This window comes from Myxine glutinosa, chromosome 13 (genome assembly GCF_964187855.1).
Source record: "Myxine glutinosa chromosome 13, kmMyxGlut1.1, whole genome shotgun sequence".
NCBI lineage: Eukaryota > Metazoa > Chordata > Myxini > Myxiniformes > Myxinidae > Myxine > Myxine glutinosa.
The window spans coordinates 23,588,242-23,609,711 of NC_136273.1; the positions used below are offsets into that span (position 1 = coordinate 23,588,242).

At 46.9% G+C, this 21,470-nt stretch overlaps 1 protein-coding gene across 1 annotated transcript in view; it reads left to right on the forward strand.

The window, feature by feature from the left end:
• FKBP15 (FKBP prolyl isomerase family member 15) overlaps positions 1 to 21,470 on the forward strand; it is a 43,986-nt gene that overhangs the window by 16,100 nt on the left and 6,416 nt on the right. The window contains exons 13-23 of the mRNA XM_068133983.2: positions 8,870 to 8,990; positions 9,719 to 9,819; positions 11,181 to 11,271; positions 13,027 to 13,133; positions 13,315 to 13,358; positions 16,845 to 16,908; positions 18,610 to 18,697; positions 18,791 to 18,909; positions 19,036 to 19,125; positions 19,253 to 19,360; positions 20,637 to 20,867. Of these exons, the coding sequence (XP_067990084.2) occupies positions 8,870 to 8,990; positions 9,719 to 9,819; positions 11,181 to 11,271; positions 13,027 to 13,133; positions 13,315 to 13,358; positions 16,845 to 16,908; positions 18,610 to 18,697; positions 18,791 to 18,909; positions 19,036 to 19,125; positions 19,253 to 19,360; positions 20,637 to 20,867 (1,164 nt within the window). The remainder of the gene's footprint in view (positions 1 to 8,869; positions 8,991 to 9,718; positions 9,820 to 11,180; positions 11,272 to 13,026; positions 13,134 to 13,314; positions 13,359 to 16,844; positions 16,909 to 18,609; positions 18,698 to 18,790; positions 18,910 to 19,035; positions 19,126 to 19,252; positions 19,361 to 20,636; positions 20,868 to 21,470) is intronic.

Genomic DNA, 21,470 nt, shown 5'->3' on the forward strand with positions numbered 1-21,470 from the left:
TGACACCCTCGATGCCGTTGCGGGCTCAAATTGGTTCTCGACTTTGGACCTCAAGAGTGGGTATTGGCAGGTAGAGATGGATAGGGCGGGGAAGGAGAAAACGGCATTTTCCACAGGTAAGGGACTGTATCAGTTTACTGTGATGCCGTTTGGTTTGTGTAACGCCCCCGCCACCTTTGAAAGATTGATGGAGCATGTACTAGGCGGCATGCCATGGCAATCATGCCTGGTGTACCTGGATGACGTCCTGGTACATGCCCAAACGTTCCCCCAGGCAGTAGCTAATTTGGACCAGGTGTTCGGGTGCCTCAGACAGGCAGGGTTGAAGCTGAACCCGAGCAAGTGCACCTTGTTTGCCAAGGAGGTGGCCTATTTAGGCCACGTCATCGGTTGCGAGGGGGTAAAAACGGACCCAGACAAAATTAAAGCGGTAGAGGAGTGGCCCGCACCACGTACCATCAAAGAGGTGCGGGGATTTTTGGGACTCTGCTCCTACTACCGGTGCTTTGTGGCGAAATTTGCGGAGTTGGCCCGTCCCCTCCACCGGCTTACGGAGAAGGGGACGCGATTTAATTGGACACGGGAGTGCCACGAGGCCTTCCAAAAATTGAAGGGGTGTCTAACATCCGCACCCCTTCTAGCTTACCCCACTAGCAACGGGGCATTTACCCTGGACACGGATGCGAGCCAGGAAGGATTGGGCGCAGTTTTGTCTCAGACACAGGAGGGCGTGGAGAGAGTGATTGGTTATTATAGTCGGGCCTTAAGTAGGCCCGAGCGAAATTATTGCGTCACTCGCAAAGAGTTATTGGCTATGCTGGCTGCCATGAACCATTTCCACCCGTACTTGTACGGGCGGAAATTTTTGGTTAGAACTGACCATTCCTCCTTGCAATGGCTCCTTCGGTTCAAGGAACCAGAGGGCCAAATTGCAAGGTGGTTGGAAAAGTTGCAGCAGTACGATTTTGATGTGGCCCATAGGGCCGGGAAGGCCCATGGTAATGCGGACGCACTCTCTCGGCGTCCTTGTCTGGGGGAAAACTGCAAATTTTGTGCGAGACACGAGGAGAGGGAACAATTGGGCGATTCGGACCCGACCCTCGTTGTCCGGGCAACCCGGGTGAGAGGGCCAATTTTGCCACTAACCGCAGATGAGGAATTCGGAACTTTGGCATGGAGCACGGCCCAGCAGGAGGATCCTGTCCTGGGGCCAGTGTTCAATTGGGTCAAATTGGGGCAAAGACCTAAGGGGGAAGAGGTCACCCCCCTCGGGGCACAGACCAAGGCGTATTGGGCTCAGTGGCAGACCCTGGAATTGAAGGATAACATCTTGTATCGCAAGTGGGTGGAGGTTCCCTCTGATAAAACTTCCTGGCTGGTGGTAGTCCCAAATAAATTTAAGACCGATATATTGCAACAGGTGCATGGTACCCGCCCCGGCGGCCATTTGGGCAGGACAAAGACGACATCGCAGGTACGCCGGAGGTTTTATTGGGTGAATATGGGGCGCGACATACAGGACTGGTGTCGGAGATGCGACGCCTGTACTGCCAAAAAGGGACCAGCACGGAGGATGAGGGCCCCCCTTCAATTACACCAGGTGGGGGCCCCCCTAGAGCGGGTGGCCATGGATATCCTAGGCCCACTACCCCGCACCCGCCTAGGTAATATCCTCGTTGTGATGGACTACTTCACCAAGTGGCCGGAGGCCTACGCCCTCCCCAACCAAGAAGCAGGGGTGGTAGCGCAGGCCTTCGTGGAAGGATTTGTGTGCCGGCATGGGATTCCACAGGAGTTGCACACCGACCAGGGACGAAATTTTGAGAGCAAATTGCTAAAAGATGTGTGCAGTCTCCTGTCAATTCGGAAAACCAGAACAACGCCTTTAAGACCTCAATCTGACGGGATGGTGGAAAGATTCAACCAAACTCTAATCCAACAACTGGCACTGTTCACCGCCACCCGTCAGGATGACTGGGACGAACATCTCCCTTATTTGCTCATGGCCTACCGAACCAGCCAGCACGGGGCCACCGCATGCAGTCCAGCGTTGCTTATGTATGGGCGGGAGTTACGGGCTCCCGCCGACTTGCTATGCGGTCCCGTGCCAGACACAGTGGTTAACCCGCCGAGGGAGGGGTACGCACGTCACCTAGAGGAAGGCATGGAGCTAGTCCATGCCTTCGCCCGCCGCCAACTCCATCTGGCGGGGGAAAAGATGAAGCGCAGGTACGACGACCGGAGCCAGGGGAGTCAATACGCTCCGGAGATGAAGATTTGGTTCTTTAATCCCCGGAGACGGAAGGGAAGGTGCCCAAAACTCACCTCCCCCTGGCAAGGCCCAGGAGTCGTCCTGTCGCAAATCTGTGACGTGGTCATTAAGATCAAAATGGGGCCACGAGCCCTCCCTCGGATCGTCCACGCCGACCGGATAAGGCCTTACACCGGCGAGCAGGCGCCCCCGTGGATTGCCTCGGCTTTAGATGCCGAGGCGGGACCCAGTACCTCTGAGTAAGGGGGGGCTTATTAGTGCCAGAGGATGGGGGGATTGATGAGCGATGGGCCCGGTGGGTAAGGGTGGCATCCCTGCCACCCTTCCCATGGTGGGGCAAATGCGCAATAGATTATGGGGTGTATGGCAGTGAAAACTAGCCCGGGTGGGTTAGGATATTGATAGGGATCTAGCGAAGATGACATTAGGTGACGTTAAGTTTAGTTAGTGACTGATACCTGTAGTGGGGATGCAGGTAGTTTAGTGTGGATGATAATGAAGAGGGAGCGCAATAGTTTAAAGGGACGACTGGGAAGCGCAAGTTTCAGAGGGGAGTAGTTAGATGAGATGATGCTGTGTGAGAACTGGACAGGTGTGTGGAGCAGTGTATGAGTAGTGAGTGTTGTGGATCAGCGCGAATGCGCTTGGGGAGAGAAGGGTGCAGGTGGCACCAGGTGTGAGAGCACAGGTGTGCAAGGACAGGTGTGTGGAGCAGTGTATGAGTAGTGAGTGTTGTGGATCAGCGCGAATGCGCTTGGGGAGAGAAGGGTGCAGGTGGCACCAGGTGTGAGAGCACAGGTGTGCAAGGACAGGTGTGTGGAATATATGGAGCAGAGAATGAGTGGTGTGGAGAGAGTTGGAGTAAGTGGTACGGAGTGGTGTGCATGGTGCGAAGGTGTGGATGGGGGAAGAGTGGACCCATTTCACGAGTACCCGGGGTGGGTAGTGTAAGTGTTAGGTAGAGGGTATAGGTAAATTGTGGTTGGATATTGGCATTTGTGGTGCGGTTGCAGAATGGTATTGTGGATGGGTGCATTAGTGTTGTGGAAATGGCTGGGCGTGTAGCCTGTTAGTGTGTGTAGTTGGTTGGGCACTCCACCACTGTGAGGATGTCGGCCAGGTGAGGCCGCAGGTGGGCTCTGGGAGCCGGTAGAGTTGTGGATGGGGCCCGAGGATCCTTAGGACGGACCCGGGTAGCCCAGTGCCAGAGAGGGCACCGAGTGGGGAGAGCGCCAGAGGGCCTTCCCCAGGTAGATAGGTTAGGGTAAGGAGCAGGTAAGCTCGGAGGCAACTACAGTGGTGGAGGTGTGCAGGTGGGTAGACCCGCTGGGCGAGGTACACGCCACAGCCCAGAAATTGTGCGAGGGCACCGGGAGATGAATCGGGGGAGTGAGACCCCAAATTGAAAAGCACCACAGTTTGGTCAATGGGAATTGGTTTTTAGAACCCATAGTGTAAGAGGGCCAATGGATTGGCAGGGAAAGACCCCGGGTAATGTAAAGTTGTTAAAGTCATTTAGGAAATAGTTAGGATTGATGAACCTGTCGCACCATACGCAGCCACTTACCTGTGGTGATGATGATGACTCCACACCTGTGTTTTCTTTGTTCTGTGTGCAGGAAAGGAGAATTGCTGTTGGATTTGTGAGACGCATCACGACGTGGATGAGACATTGGGGTGATTCCATCTCTCCCTCCCTAGGAGGGACTGATGATGAATTGGTAATGGCAAATTATGATGTTGAGTTTGAGATGGCAAATTGTGATGAGAGTTGGAAATAGCAAATTTAATTGGTTAGGAGGGAGAGAAGACGAATTTGGTTTATGGGAGGAACGGGGAAGACAGTAGGGACGTTTGTTGATTGGTAAAGTAGATGTTTATGGGTAGTGTTGTGTTTTGTGGATACAGTAAGGGGTAAGGGAGGGGCCATGTAGGTTACTTGGTGGGGGGGGGGGGCGTACGGTAGGAACGTACCTGTCTCACCTGGTTCCCATGTGCCCCCAGTGTGCATTACCTTACATTGCGTGCACTTTTGCGCCCTTACCACCTTACTCACTTGTCTTTTCTTTTGTCTCCCACCTCCGAGGATCTGGCTTTGGGGCAGAGAGAGAGGAGAGAGAGGTGCTGGCTCCGCAGTTGTGGGCCTGCACTTTCGCTGCTTGCTGCCGGGATCGATACACCATATGGACCGCAATTTTTGTGGCCGCCCACCATGGACCGCAGTTCTCTTGCGGGCAAGCACCACCCGTGGATGGACCTATTGGTCAACGTGGCACCTATGCCATCCAGGTGAACCACTAATAGTTGGCCCCCTGACGGCCACAATTTAGAAATGGACGCGGTTGGCGCCTTTCTTTATTTTTAAAGAAGCCAGAAGGCCAAGTGCACCACACGAAGGCAAGACCAGCGGCAGAACATCGGCCGGCTGCGACACCACCGGTGATTGTTGAACACTTTATTGGTGCACCGGATGGTGCTGACTGTACATGATGGGGTGGTGCTTTTGGTGCTTGGAAGGGGTGCTCTGCACATTATTAAAGGCCGTAAGGCCACAGAGCACTCGTGGGTTGGTGTATCGATGCTGGCATGCGTGCTCTCTCTATGCATAACATCTGCATGTGTTCCTCCAAAAACAGGTCCTGGATCGTAGTGTAAATAGCAGCGTAGTCTTGTGTAAATAATGCTCCCTACCGGCTGTATGTTTAGTTTGCAAATTCTTTCCGCGATTCGGTTATCCTGTGGGTGTGTTTCTGTGAGGAGAAGGGTGCAACGTCGCAGGGGGACATATTTACTCATTTGTGAACATCTGTAAAACTGTCGCACTCAGGGTAGAGTTAATAGTAGAGGGAACTACATCTGTGTGCCACACTAAAGTAGGTAAAAATTTATCGGGTCGGGACGCCCCGAGGGTAGAGAAGGGTGCAATGTTGCGGATATGGGATTTGGCCTCCATCCATATCCGCTTGTAAATATTCCCCTATTTCCCCAATACTCCCCAACTATCCCCAATCCCCCATTCCATAGTCCCATTGTCTGTAAACAACACTCTCTGTAGAACCGACCTTCCCCTTTTTCCCCCATTAAATGTCATGCCCAGGTTCACCGCATCTCACGTAGACAACTATAGGACATCTTGCTAGTTATTCTTAGTCTATGTCAGTTAAGGACTCGTTTCCATTAATTCTGACTCTTCGTTGCACCAGAATGTGATTGTATGGCACTAGTAGTGAGTTTAGGACCTCCCCATACCTCCTCCCATCTTCCTCATGAAACAACAACAACAACAACAACAACTACAACAACAGCGCGCGGGGAGTGTGCGTCCTCACTCCGGCTCGGTTAGCCGCCATTGCCCATGTGCTCCAGGTTACCTCCAGGTTACGGGGTTACCACGAAGGGGCTGGCTGTCAGCTCCTCGTCAAGGGCGGAGCCCGGTAACCCCCCCCGCACCCAATAAGAAGCGGCGGGCCGATTCCATCTGGGGCGGAGCTAACGAGCCGAGGGCGTGTCACTCCCCGCTGGATATACGCAGCCACTTACCGGACGTGACGAGAGATGCGCCCCCAGCTTGAAGAAGAACCAGTCGCCACCTCCGAGCGCTGAGAGACCTCCCTGCATCTTTCGGACCGTGTGGATCCTGTCCCTGAGCCAAGGTGCACCTTGTGCTGACCATCGACGACCTGCCCTTCCTTGCCATCAATCCCTGTGTGAGTCAGTTTTGTCCTGTTTATCTGTGGTCTGTCGGGGCTACTATAAGGCCGTGATTAAGTGCCCACCTTCCTATGCTGTCCCTCTTGTCCTTGTAATCTAAACGTTCCGCATATCCCATATTATAACCTCCTCCGGAGGTCTTGAGAACTGTACCCCTGGTGTCGTGTCATCTAACCCAGCTGTTGTGTCCTTTCCTTAATTGATTTAGCATAGCGCGACTCGGCCAACGTTCGAGTATAATCGGGTAAACTGTGCAGACGCGGTCATACCAAACCGCTCGGTAAACTAACATCCACAACCGCGTCTGTAACAATATATATATATATACACTTTTTATTCCGTTTGCATGCGTCTATTGTTCGTTGTATATATACATATATATATATATATATATATATATACGTATATATATATATATATACATATATATATATATATATATATATATATATATATATATATATATATATATATATATATATATATATATATATATATATATAGTACCCATTAATAACAGGGGTCGTAGATGTCTGACGTGAAATTAACAATTTCCTTTGGAGTGTGGATTGGTAGAAATGGGAATTCAGTGTAAATATTCAGTGAGCAAATGTCGCAGTGGGTTCAGCTGGTAACCTTGACAACCCTGTTCCATTCTATCAGCTAAGATTTCCAATCCATACTTGTTGTACCTCCAAGGTACTGCTCGAGATTGAAGGTGATGTTATGAAAGCTCAACTGGGAAACAGGTTTAGGCATGTTTTGTGCCTACAGCCTGATGGAAGATCACCAAAGTTCTTTCCATACCAACCGACCACCTCCAGGCACCTATCCCTCTCCACATTGTGTCTTCAGCTCCTGACCTCCCCCCCCCCCACCCCCTCTCTATACTCCCCACCGCTTTGCTTTCAGCAGTTTCCCACAGCATTTCATTCTGGTTTCCTATTCGATGATCCATAGATCAGTAGTTTGTTTCACTTTTCAACATCGGTTTCGCTTTGAGATATCGGTTTAGATTCGTCATTGCAACTTGTGATGCGATGCAAATATTGCACAGAAAAGTTCATCAAAACCGATTTTGGGAGGAAATATTTTTCTTCTTCTTAATTGAGAGTTGTTTTTCACATCTGATAATATATTTGACGATCGGAGGTCACAATCTCGCTCATTATATCGGTATCCATGTTGAAATCCGATAAAATTTTGGCTTTTTATAAACTTTGTATATGTGGATCCACCCTTGGAGATCATAGTGACAGGTGGCAGCTCAGATGTCTATAAATTTTGAATTGTGGGAAAATAACTGTTTTAAACCCCTATTTAGGTGCAGAGTGGTAAAATATGTTATCTCATAAAGTTTTGTGGCGATTAACCTTGGGAGCTCAGAGGAGTAGGTTCACAAACAAACAAACGGACATTTCGCTATATGTGTGTGTGTGTATATATATATATATATATATATATATATATATACACAAAGAATTAAGTTAAGCACCCCCCCCCCGTTTTTTTTACAACCTCGCACATTACAAGTTTGTTGTCGTCAAAACAGTGTAATATACCCATGATATTGCTATATTTTCTGGAGAAGTGATATTATGGTCACATAAAAACATAACAATCATGCCGTTTTCAATATTTTATTCTGAATAATTTAAGGTGAAATTTTTTGGGAATTTTAGGCATATTTTCACCTCAATTTAAGTATGGAGCTATAGGTCCATCACGGACAGTGTGGATGACGTTTATGTTTTCTAACGTACAGTCATTGTTCTGAGAAGACCTCTAGCGATCTTTGCGTCAATAACGTGTGTAGGACCCACGTGATCGGATCACTGACTCAACCCTACGTCTCATAGACCCTGTAAGCCGTCGTATGCGTTGCTGTGGCAGGTTGAACCCCCTCGAGCACGTTTGGGACATGTTGGGACGACAAATTGCGAAGATGGTCCCTCCAATAGCCAATCTGGATGAATTGGAACGTGCATTACATCGGGAATGGAACAACCTGCCACAGCAACGCATACGACGGCTTACAGGGTCTATGAGACGTAGGGTTGAGTCAGTGATCCGATCACGTGGGTCCTACACACGTTATTGACGCAAAGATCGCTAGAGGTCTTCTCAGAACAATGACTGTACGTTAGAAAACATAAACGTCATCCACACTGTCCGTGATGGACCTATAGCTCCATACTTAAATTGAGGTGAAAATATGCCTAAAATTCCCAAAAAATTTCACCTTAAATTATTCAGAATAAAATATTGAAAACGGCATGATTGTTATGTTTTTATGTGACCATAATATCACTTCTCCAGAAAATATAGCAATATCATGGGTATATTACACTGTTTTGACGACAACAAACTTGTAATGTGCGAGGTTGTAAAAAAACGGGGGGGGTGCTTAACTTAATTCTTTGTGTATATATATATATATATATATATATATATATATATATATATATATATATATATATATATATATATGATGATGGAGGATGAACATTGGAAATTAGAAAACCTCAAACATAAAATAATTCATTGCCCATTTGTAATGTGGTGATACACACGTCGATGAGCAGCATTTGTACACCCCGCTCGATGTTGGGTGTTAGGGTCCTGGAAAATGGGGCGCACCATATCCGGACAGTCGCCTACGTGCATCTGCTCGATGTGTCACGTTGACTTCGCCATCCTTGCATATCGATCTTCCCACCAATACTCTAAAATCGCTGGGAAAGGTTGTGTCAGGATATATTTATTTATCAATGCCCCCCGCCCCATGTCTCTTTCAATATGCCTCAAGTTGTCCAAATAAATGATTTAATATGAGGCTGGAAACGCACCTCACAATTTCCTCTCGACCTTGTACATATTTTACAGGACTTGGACAAGCCGGCTCTAACTACGCATGCTGATAAACTTCCGACTATGATTTCACAGCCACCACTCAAATCACAGCCACAACCCACATCACAGCCACAACCACTGCCACGTTTTCAAGGTAAGACTGGTTGGAATTCCACTTTTTCATTTTGTAGGTAAACTGGCAGAATCGAGGTTTCGGAGAATCGAGGCTACAGTCATTGAGACAGATGGCTGGGCCTTGCTTTTGGTGTTTTCAAGGCAGAATGAAGATGTGTGTAGCGAAAACTTATCGACGTGTGCAGCGAATGAAACGTGCTTATTCTGTTCTGTCTGTCGTGATTGAAATACTTTCTTGTTCTACATCTTGTGGTACAATTGGTCCAACGTGACAGCAGCTCTCACCACTCATGTTTGTGGTGTCGCATTCTTCAGAGGATTGGAATGGGAATGAGCAGGCAGCGGTTGCGCGATTTGTGGATTTCCGAGTAGCCGATGGTTGGAAGCAGATTGACCTTTCAGCTTTAGTTTGCAGATAGATTCGGGGCTCGTCGGCCTAGTCTTAAGACTTCATTCAGCAGCTGTGATTTCGGATTACCCAACATGCCGTGATAACGTGAGATTTGATAATGGAGGATTGCGCACCCGGTTGGCATTTTGTCATGAGATCCGCACCTTTTGCCCACGTGATCCAACTGTAGTCTAGACTTGCGCTTTCAGCTGTTTGGATCATATTCGTTGATAAATTTTTTCCAGGGCTGGTGGGAGAGGGGAGTATGTTGGTTCCATTTGGAAGTGAATATGCTATGAGTGAGTTGCTGTCCGTGCGTGTTAATTAAAATGTTTCATTTTGACTTTTGTTTGCAGATTCAAGTGGAAATCCCCATGTGTATCATCATCCAATACAGCTCGCACCGAGGCCTTTTGTCGGTCCAGAATCACGGCCAAGCTCCCAACACCCCTTCGCAGTACGACGTTTTTGTTTATCATCTACCACATTGTCATCTTTGAATTATTATAAATGCTTATTATTAATTACATAATAGTAACGGCATTTTGCGCAACATTTCACTACTTCCCTTTAAGCCGTCCTTTTTCGCAATCCTGCTCTTTCTTCCGAACACCCTCCCCGAGTTTTGTTTTGAATTCCTTTAAGTGAGAAGTTCCGTGCGCACTGAAGACCACGTGATGCATACATTGCTCTTTGCGGTTAATCGCAGCTCGGCTAAATTGGCATCGCGACACGTACGAGAGCCGTCAAAGGTTTCTTCTTCAGGCATTAAGGAATGGTCCTGAGTTCTGTATTTGGGGCACCATTGTATTAATGTCTGCACCACCCACGTCGGCACCACCACTCCACATTGGTGCAGACGTTACTCTTTTGTGTGTAGCTTTTGGTATTTGTCACATTTATTTTTCCCAGCGGTGGGTCGAGTTTTCTTGCATCATCAAAATGCATCAAATGCATCAAATGCATCTTAGCGGTTAGGGTGCAGGCTTGGGATCCTGGAATCCTGGGTTCGAATCCCGGTCGATCGCTGAATTAACGCCACGGGGGTTGACTCGGCCTGTCATCCTTCCGAGGTCGGCAAATTGAGTACCAGCTTGCTGGGATGAATGATCACGGTGTGTACCCCGATTTAGAATAGGTACACCGTATCCCTGCGCAGTGCGCATCGTAAGAGGCGACTAAGGGTTGGCGTCAGGAAAGGCATCCGGCCATAAAAACATTGCCTCAAAAAGGGAACCATGATTGCCATGGGGCCCGCAAGGCTAACCCCCGCTTTAGCTGGGAAAAATGGCCTTAAAACGATCATTCATTCATTCATCAAAATACAAGTTTTGTGTTTGGCTCATTCTTCTCAACAAGAAGTTTTAAACTTCTTCCTCTCCATCTTGACTCCATTCACCCTTAGTAGTGTCATCGATAGCGACAGCTGTGAACATTAAATGGCCGCCTCCCTTCCTCCCTTGTGGTTTTGCCTCCTCTGGGATTGTATTTTATGAATTTACGAGGAAAAGTACCGGTCACTTCACCGACATATTTAATCAAAAGACAGCATGTTGTACTTCACTAACTTTCTTCTCTATTCACTCCATCATTTGCCTGATGTCATTGTCTGCTTGGAAGTCAGCTGACATCACCTTTATTAACCATCCTTGCTGCTTGTATATGGCGCTAGCAAAAATCACTTCTGGTTCACTGCGAAGCTCGGTGTCGGATGCTTTGGTTTGAACCTCTCTTTAAAAAGAGTGAAATGAATCATCTTTCTCCCCTTCTCTCGTACGGTTTAACGACGCTAATCACAGTACATGGTAATCCTTCCAGGCATCGTCAAACTATCAATTTGCCTTCGTTCCGAACACGGCTCCTGCAGCCCTGCCGTCTTTTCCTCCCGCTCAGCAGCTCCTCCTCCCAGGTACCACCGGCCGCCGTCGTCACGTTTGAACATCGAAGCATCATGGCATATTTTACAAAAACCGTCAGACTTGGGTAATGTTGTATATTGTGGGTACGAGTTGATATGCAGCAAACTTGCAAACTTCCCCCTCCCAACACTCCCCTCCCCAATGAAAAATCGGCGTATTTGGCGGTTTCAGTATGTTTTGCTCATTTATCGATCCTTTGGGAGCTGGCCTTTTTTTGGTGTCGCTGTGTTACCTTTACTTCATCTATTTGGAAATGATATCACATTATCGATCATCTGAATGGTTTTGGAGTTTTTTTGCGTTTTTTTTTGCACAGAAATTAACTGAAAGGAGTTTATGATTGGTGGGCGAGTTGTTGCATCTGTCTATTGCTACAAAGTTTGTTCATTTAGTAATTTTAGTTGAACAGAATGGGTAATTCTGCAGAGTTGTTAACTTGTTGCACACACCCATATGCACACCCATTCACACACACATATGCACACCCATTCACACGCCCATATGCACACGCCCATACGCACACTCCCATACGCACACTCCCATACGCACACTCCCATACGCACACTCCCATACGCACACGCCCATGCCCATACGCACACGCCCATACGCACACGCCCATACGCACACGCCCATACGCACACGCCCATACGCACACGCCCATTCACACACACCCATTCACACACACCCATATGCACACCCATACGCACACGCACACGCCCACTCCCATACGCACACTCCCATACGCACACTCCCATACGCACACTCCCATACGCACAAGCCCATACGCACACTCCCATACGCACACTCCCATACGCACACGCCCATACGCACACGCCCATACGCACACGCCTCTACGCACACGCCCATTCACACACACCCATTCACACACACCCATATGCACACCCATACGCCCACACGCACACGCCCACACGCACACTCCCATACGCACACTCCCATACGCACACGCCCATACGCACATACCCATACGCACACACACCTAACCACACACACACACGTTTTCTCGCTCTATCAACACCACAAAGGTGTTACCACGAGCCACAATCCAAAAGCAGACGAGTGCAGTGGTCACATGGGTTTTCACAAGCTCTTGTAAACACCATTTCTGGACATATCAGACCAAGGTGATGGATGCTAAAAGCAACTCTATGGCAATAGGATGCCAAGTGAAGAGGAACAGGTGAAGAGGATGGAAACTTAGCAACCTGCAAGTAAGGTGACATGGACGGTTAATGAGGTTATAGCAGATCACTGGAAGGCACGGAGGATAACCTGAGGTGGTAGTGTATGGGTAGGTTGCAGTGGTGGGAAGAGCGTGATTGAACCGAGCGAGGTTGGAGGTTCTGCAACCGCGATAAAAGGGAACGAAGTGGTTTGCATGAAACTCGAGAAAAAGCCAATGGGCACGATGAATGCAAGATCTTTACTGGTAATGATGTAAATAAGCAGAAACGGAACTAGAACTAGAAAATTACAAAAGTTTCAAACTGCGATATGGAAAAGTCTTGTGAAAATCTGTGGTCATTTCACACTTCTCCTTTTGGGTCGTGAGCACACATTCAATATACACGCACGCACTCGATATGCAATGTTTTTCCACCAGACTCAAAATGATGCATACGTTTCATGAAAACAAGAAATCCAATTACCTGTTTGTGGGTAAGAGAATGACGAGCTTCACGCGAGTTAACCTAACCTGGACATTGTGGTTACCGCTGCGCACGCAGGTATGGCCGACATGGCGTGGCTCGTCGGTGAGATGAGACAGCATCACACCGACATTCGTCTCACTATGGGCGGTCTGTCAGAGCGCCTCGACTCATTGGGCCACAAGGCATGCATCACATGGTCGACACACGAATGGACCGCTCCATGCGCTCGGTTAGAATCTGACGATAGGTTTGGAGTGTTGTGCCTTTGTATGCATTCGGTTGGTTGATACCTTGTGCAAAATGAAGTGAGAAGTGTGTGAATGATTTTTTATTCTATAATGTACTTTATTTGCACTCACACAGGTTGGAGACCTGAGTTTGGATACAAGACAGCTGCTGGATGGCAGGTAGCAGTAAGGACTATGTAGTGTGGTATACTTACCCTTTTCACACCTGCACCTGTAGATGGGAGCCTCCCCCACCCCCACACACCAAGCAGGTTTGATGAGATATGGTAATACAACACTAAAATAGACCGGACATTTGTAGGATAATTAATTATTGATAGTTTTATCATATTATATCTTCTATATATATAAAATAAAGTTTTTGTGTGTTTGTTTGTTTGTGTGTTTGTCTGTGCGCGCTAATCTCCTGAACTGTGAAAGATAGGAGGAAACCTCTGACAAAAAATGTCGGGACAGGCCCCGGGAAGGTTATAGGCGAGGCCGGTCGAGGCCGCCTCGGTCGGGCTGGGCCAATTTCGCAATTAAAAGCTGAGCTGAATTATAGTAGTCAATCTTCTACCGCCACGAGTAAAAGCTGAATTATAGTAGTAAATTCATTCAAAAAGAACCCGGGCAACGCCGGGTGCTTTCGGTGAGTCTTTCTATAATAAAAAGGTTGTGTGGCTGTAGCTTTGTCACCAATATTCACTCGTCGAATGGTTGTGGCACTGACCAATTGGGTGTGTCCGTTTTTCCCTTCACTTGGCGATTGGACGCGTCACTGACCAATTGGGTATGACCCTTTTTTCCCTTCACTCGTTTATTGGGCATGGCATTGATGATCACTGGGAGTGGAGGGAGAGGGAAGCGAGCACGAGTGAGCGAGTGGATAGCTTGAGCTGCAGGTGAGGGAGAGGGGAAGAGGAGGAGGGGTGAGCTGGAAGCGAGGGAGTAGGGGAGCAAAGTAGTTGCAGTGTGGTAATTGTCATCGTGATGAAGCAGCATTTACACAAAAGGAAGGAAGGAAGAGGAGAGGAGAGGGGAAAGGGGGAGCGGGAAGAGAGTGGGATCGGGAGGAGGGGTGAGCAGGGATCGGGAGGAGGGGTGAGCGGGGATCGGGAGGAGTGGTGAGCGGGGATCGGGAGGAGGGGTGAGCGGGTATCTGAAGAATGGGGAGAGGGAGCAGGGAGGGGCGGGGGTTCCCTTAACAATAAGCTTGAAGAGGCCAGACCTAACTGGTGAACGAAGGAACCTTTTTGTAATCCATAATATTATATTGATTTTCTGCTCTCTTTTAAATATCTCAGAACTTTGGTCATCTCATTCTCACCAAAATGGCAATAATCTTCATCCTGAATAGGTCCACCATATCCCTGCGCATCGTAAGAGCGTGACCAAGAGTTGGCGTCAGGAAGGGCATCCGGCCATAAAAACATTGCCTCAAACAGGGAACCATGATTGTCATGGGGCCCGTAAGGCTAACCCCCGCTCTAGCGGGGAAAAATGGCCTTAAAACGATCATTCATTTTCATTCTGATGAAGCAGCACTTGCATGGAAGAAAGGAGGTTTGCAGAGCACTCGCCAAATGGCTCAAGCACTCCAACAAAACGGTTGAAGAATACTCCGTTTATTTTATCACCCTAACACTGCCTTGCATGTCAATTTGTAATTTTTTTTCTTTTTCAAAAACTAAAAAAGTCAATTACACTGCTTGCAACTGTATTGCCATGGCTTACAAACATCGGTTGATAAGGAATGGCTTGCTTTTATGGCATTTTCAGAGCCACGAGGCTCTATATACGTCACGTGGCCAGATGTAACAATGGCGAATGAAGGAGCCTTTATGTAATCTGTAATCAGAGTACGCTAGTACTCTCTAGGGATGGCGCGGAAAAAAACGTCGGTCCCATCTGTTTCCTTTTTAATTTAGCATAAATTTTTTTTTCACTTGTACTGGATTTCGCACTCTTTTTAAAATCGCAGAACTTTGATTGTGTGCTTTAATTGGTCCATGAGAGGTAATCATTGAGGCAATCTTCATCCAGATGAAGCAGCAGCACTTAAACGGAAGGAAGGAAGAAGACATCATGGGAAAATCGCATCATATAATGCATAAAATTGCTCTAAACTCCTCATTTTAAAACTACAGCGCCTCCAATAGCGATGTATTGTATACAGCGATTCACAAGTATGAAGATCAGACATTCGATGATGTGTGAGGAAAGTGGGAAAAAAATTATTTTGATCTCTTGATCGTGCAGAAACTGTTGTGGCCTGTTCCAAGGCAAGTCATTTTTGAGCAGGCTGAGAAAGCTTAAGATGTTATAGTAGATGTTTTCCCCTCTTCTTCCATTTGTAAGGTGGAGTTTTAGTAGATGAGATTAGGGGGAAAACAAACACTTGGAATACTCTTTCGACCCTGAGAAATCCCACACACTCACTCTGCCTCTCCAACAGGATCGCACTGCAAACGCTCGCATATACTTTCTCAACAACCATCTTGAAACGGTTTAGTCATTCAAACTCTTCGGGCTCTCTCAGCCATGATCTCTCTTGAGAAAACTACATACGAGTTGGCCTCCAAGGCCAGATGGCAACTGGGCATCCTCCATCGAGCAAAGTCTGTCCTTGGCACACCTGAGCTCCTATCCATCTACAAGGCTTTCTTCCACAGCTAGATGGAGTACTGCTCTCCACTCTGGGCTGGCGCCCCTACCTCACATGTTGCTCAGCTCGACTCGATGGAAACCGAGGCCTCCAAGATCATTGGAATCTCTTGCTATGCTATGAATCTGGGTCTGTGGGCCTATCATTTTGCCATACCTGACAGGGCAGTGGTCTGTCTTCCCACCTCCTTTGTGGTTTTGCACCTATCCTCTTTTTCCCCACCTGTGGAACTGCCTTCCACACTCTTCAATATTCTTCTTCCCTCCAGATCTTCAAGGCAGCTGTTCACCACCATCTCAAGTCATCCCCCATCCAAAATCATGATCTTTTCTCCACTCGTTAAACGACCCCCACTCTCTCCCACCTTCTGAAGTGGTGCTTCTGTATCCTTCTTGTCCACCCCATGCATTGTCCCATACCCTCCCCCCCCCCCCCCCATCATTACCAACGTCTCTCGTTTGTCCATCTCCATCTACTTTATCCCTCCACCCTGCCGTTGGCATTTCCTTCCCCCTTCTCCTGCTACCGTATTCCTTTTGTTAGGTTGTGTCCTGGTCCGATTTAGCTTTTCTATGAGCCTCGACTATATATACACAAAATGTGGAGTGGAGTGGAGTGGAGTGGAGTGGAGTGGAGTGGAGTGGAGTGGAGTGGAGTGGAGTGGAGTGGAGTGGAGTACCAAATGTGTGCTCAAAGCCGATGTGGTATTATTAAACTAATTAAATAAAAATGGATCCTCCAGGTTCACTTCAGATATTATGATCGTCATCTCTTCTTGCAATATTCTCCCAAACTGTTCAAAAATGACTTTGTTCATGAGTGTCACGTCACGACCGATGACTACGAGCTAATCTTATCTAACTCGCAATGCATTATGGCTTGGCTCAGGTGAAAAGGGGAAGTGTTAATGGACTTGTCTCATGTGAATTGGACAATTAACATATCATGCTGCTGCTCAATCCTCACCCCAATCCCCACTCCACCCTCATCTCTAACAGGCCAGAAGGTTGTGGTCAGCAACAGATGGATCGTACTCTACTTGCTCAGCTGGAGGACGACAAGGTTACAAGGCCATGCTTTTCTTTCCGTCCATGTGCATCTTGTTGGTTTTGATCATTTTTACCTATTTACAAACCTGTGCACCTCTTGGTCTAGGTCTCGTGCATTTTACCAGAAACCAATAACTCGTTTTCTTTGAAGAGTCTGTAAACAATCACCAGCACCATGGCAGAAAAAAACAAATACAAAATTCCTTCCTTCCCTAACCTTGCTGTTCCCCCTAGGTCTAGCCCAAGGGAACGAAGTAGTAGTAGTAGTAGTAGTAGTAGTAGTAGTAGTAGTAGTACCTAGTTGCAGTACCTAGTTTCCCTCCTTTGGACTTGAGCTTAACCATCTCCATTTTGTGGAACCATTTTCCATAGTCTCATGCTTTTCTCTCCAATCCTTGGTCTGCAGCCATCGTTGTCTGTCTCTGTCTCTCTTTCTCCCCTTTCTCTATTTTCCCTCTCTTTTTCCCTCTCTCTTTTTCCCTCTCTATTTTCCCTCTCTTTTTCCCTCTCTCTATTTTCCCTCTCTTTTTCCCTCTCTTTTTCCCTCTCTCTTTTCCCTCTCTCTCTTCCCTCTCTCTCTTTTCCCCCTCTCTCTTTTCCCTCTCTCTCTTTTCCCCCTCTCTCTCTCTTTTCCCCCACTCTCTCTCTTTTCACTCTCTCTCTTTTCCCTCTCTTTTTTTTCTCTCTCTCTTTTCCCTCTCTTTTTTTTCTCTCTCTCTTTTCCCTCTCTCTCTTTTCCCTCTCTCTCTTTTCCCCCTCTCTCTCTTTTCCCTCTCTCTCTTTTCCCTCTCTCTCTTTTCCCTCTCTCTTTTCCCCCTCTCTCTCTTTTCCCTCTCTCTCTTTTCCCTCTTTTTTTCTCTCTCTCTTTTTTCCCTCTCTCTCTTTTCCCCCTCTCTCTCTTTTCCCTCTCTCTCTTTTCCCTTTCTCTCTTTTCCCTCGCTCTCTCTCTCTCTCTCTCTTTTCCTTCTCTCTCTTTTCCTTCTCTCTCTTTTCCTTCTCTCTCTTTTCCCTTTCTCTTTTCCCTCTCTCTTTTCCCTCTCTTTTTTTCTCTCTCTCTTTTCCCCCTCTCTCTCTTTTCCCTCTCTCTCTTTTCCCCCTCTCTCTCTTTTCCCCCTCTCTCTATTTTCCCTCTCTCTCTTTTCCCTTTCTCTTTTCCCTCTCTCTCTCTTTTCCTTCTCTCTTTTCCCTTTCTCTTTTTCCCTCTCTCTTCCCCCCCCTCCACACACACACGTCTACCTCTCTTTCTCTCTCTTTTTTTCTCTCTCTTTTCCCCCTCTCTCTCTTTTCCCTCTCTCTATTTTCCCTCTCTCTCTTTTCCCTTTCTCTCTTTTCCCTCTCTCTCTCTTTTCCTTCTCTCTTTTCCCTTTCTCTCTTTTCCCTCTCTCTCTCTCTCTTTTCCTTTTCTCTTTTTCCCTCTCTCTTCCCCCCCCCCCCCTCCACACACACACACGTCTACCTCTCTTTCTCTCTCACACATTTCTATCTCTGAGTTTTTCCAACTTCTGACTTGCCATTTCTTTCGTCAATGTGGGTATCCTAGTTTGTTCGCCCCACTCTGCTGACCCTTTGCCCTCTGTTACTCTCTTCTTCCATGAGGCTGTCTGTACCTGCCTTTCAGAACTTTTGAAGTGCAAGACCTTCAAGACAAAACCCTGACAGCTACACCATGTGCCACCCCATCCCCAAACCCCCCCCCCCCCCTTCGTTTTCCCAGCTGCATTTATCTCAAGAGAAGGACAAAGTGATGGCCCAGCTGCAGGTGCTGCAAGAAGAGCTGAAAAGTGTGAAGAGCAACCTTGAAGGTGCATTTTGAATCTATCAAGTTTCCAGTGAAAACTTACCATGGTGACCATGACCATGATCCATGAATGAAGGTTTGATGCTGTGTGATGCAGAGACGCAGGAAGAGTTGAAGAAGTTTCAGTGTGAGCGTGGCGATCTGGATAGGAAAAGGGAAGAGACCGAGAAACACCTGCAGGAGGTTCGGGCTGACCTTAACCAAGCCCTGGAGCAGGTTGTTTATCATGCGCATGTCACCATGTTGAGCTTGTCATCCGCGGCGTGTTCGGTTAGCATGCGTTTCCCAAAACTTAATTTTGTTTGTGGCCAAGTGTGCTGAGACCACGGCATGTTGCGACAGGGGGAGTTGATGCGCACCAGAACGGTGGTCATGAAACGCAAGTTGGAAGAAGAGCTGCAGAAGTGCAGACAGGACGAGAGCACGCAGGTTGTAAGTACACCTTTACTAGCGTGCATCGAATATGCTGGATTGTGTTTCTACAAGGTCGAGGCTCATGGAGGAGTGAGGTGACGGAGTGAGAAGGCTTAATTGAACGGATTGATTCATGTGCAACCAGGTAAAGCGAGCAATGAATGCAGTGTACCGCTGCTTGCGCCACCAGTTTGCTGCCGATCAGATGTACTCTGGCACAGGTGTGCTCGCCTGTGTCATTGCTGCTTTGAAGGTAAATTGAAGATAAATTCCGTGTGCATGTGTGGAGGTTTTGCAATCGTGTGCATGTGTGTGTCTGTCCGATCCGTAACCTTTTTACCATTTGAGTTTTGTCATCAAATTTTCAACAAACCTTTATTATGATAATGTGGAGAAGGCAAATTCATAATATGGTCAAAAGGTCAAAGGCCAGCGTTACATAAAATCATAAATTTTCATCCAATTGACCTGAAATATAAAGAATTTGCATATTGGGTCACATAATTAATTCACCAATCATAAGCTAGAAGCTGATTATTTCTTTTGGATCAAAATTTCAAAGGTGAAGGCTCCATAAAATCATCAATTATCATTTTGTGTCTTTACCCTGCGCTCCTGAAGCGAAAAGTGGGGTTAAGCATTCAGGTATGTACGTGTGCCGTACGTGTCAGCATTTTAACAATTCATTTTCTCGGCAACCGTTGGTCCGATTGACATGAAATTATCACCATAGGAGCGCCTCTTCCTGTAGAATATTTTAATGATTAGTATGTCGTCATAAATCACGTGGTACAGGCGCCATCTTGGAAAAACTTCACACCTCTATATCTCTGAAACCACTCCACGGAAAAAATTGAGACCTGGCTCATTGTCAAGTATTCCCCATGGGGAATAAGATATGTTGATGATGTCATCGGTGCCTTCATTATGACGTCATAATTCGACAAGTACAACACATCCATCTTAACTTTATTTTAAAAATTTCACCAACTGTTGGTCTGATATACACTAAATTTTCACCATAGGAGCACCTCCTCCTTTCGAATATTTTTATGATAATCATGACGACGTAGGTCATGTGGTACAGGCGCCATCTTGGAAAAATCGAAAAAAATGTAACACCTATATCTCCAAAACCGCTGCATGGAAAGAATTGAAACATTGCTCATTGTAAAGAACTCCATATGGGGAATAGGTGTTAACGATGACGTCATTGGTGCCATAATTATGATGTCATAATTCGACAGGGACAACGCTTAGTCTGATCAGTTTGAAATTTATTGAGCATGATCTATGCAACAATTCAATATAGTTTAAACTGTTTTCATCATGTTTAGCTTATGGAAGAAGAAGACGTCTAAATCCAAACTGATGCGGACAGGCTTTGTATTTTCAGATGCTTTTTAGTCTTTTTTGCTTGTTGTGTTTTCCATCTCTCACTTTGTTCATTTTGTTTGCCCAACGTGTTACCTTTTGGGATACTAACAAACTGTTAACTGCATTTTACCCTTCCCTTCTAATTACCACAGAACACTACGATGAATATCATACAAGGTGAAGGCAGTGAAGGGCATGATGGCTGTGCAGAGGAAGGTCCCAATGGTGAGGAACGGCATGAGGGCAGCGTGAAGGAGCATGAGGGAGGGGCAGAGGAGGTGCGTGAGGTTGGCTTGAAAAAGGAGGAGGAACAGGAAAGAATGGGAGGCACTCGAGAACCATCTTCAAATTGTCAAACTGAAGCAACATCTGAGTCTACGGAGGTAGGACTTTGTCATCTTTACCGTTCAGGTCAAACAGTGATATTAATACCTTGTGTCAACACTTTAGATTTTCGATTGACATGATGTGGACATGTTTGGAAACATTAACGACCAAATTTATGAAAGGCGTTTAATGAGCGTCACGCGAACACACGCGTAACCCTGAAACGCTGACGAAAACCTCATTGTACGCGTGCATCTAATCGCACGTCTAAACGGCAATTTACGAAGGGAGATACACCGCCCTTTAGTTGTGCGTGTCTAAACAGAGCCGATTTGCCTGTGAAGCATGGCCTATATCTCCAACGTCCAATTGAAATGATGCACTTGCATAGATAGAATCAAAACGCCAAAGACAATTGTTGGAGGGGATTCAGTGCATTGCTCATCGTAGATTCAGCAGCCAACGGAATGATTCCTTCGAGTCTAACTCCGGCCAAAATTGATATTGTCATACTCCTACAGAAGATTGCATCCATCATCGAAGATTCTCATTGCACGTCGGCAAACTGCCCTATTCCTATCCTCTTCTACCTCCTCTTGAGCTAATTCAAGCACTCCTAACGCATCCATATTCACCATTCCATGTAAACTACCAATTAT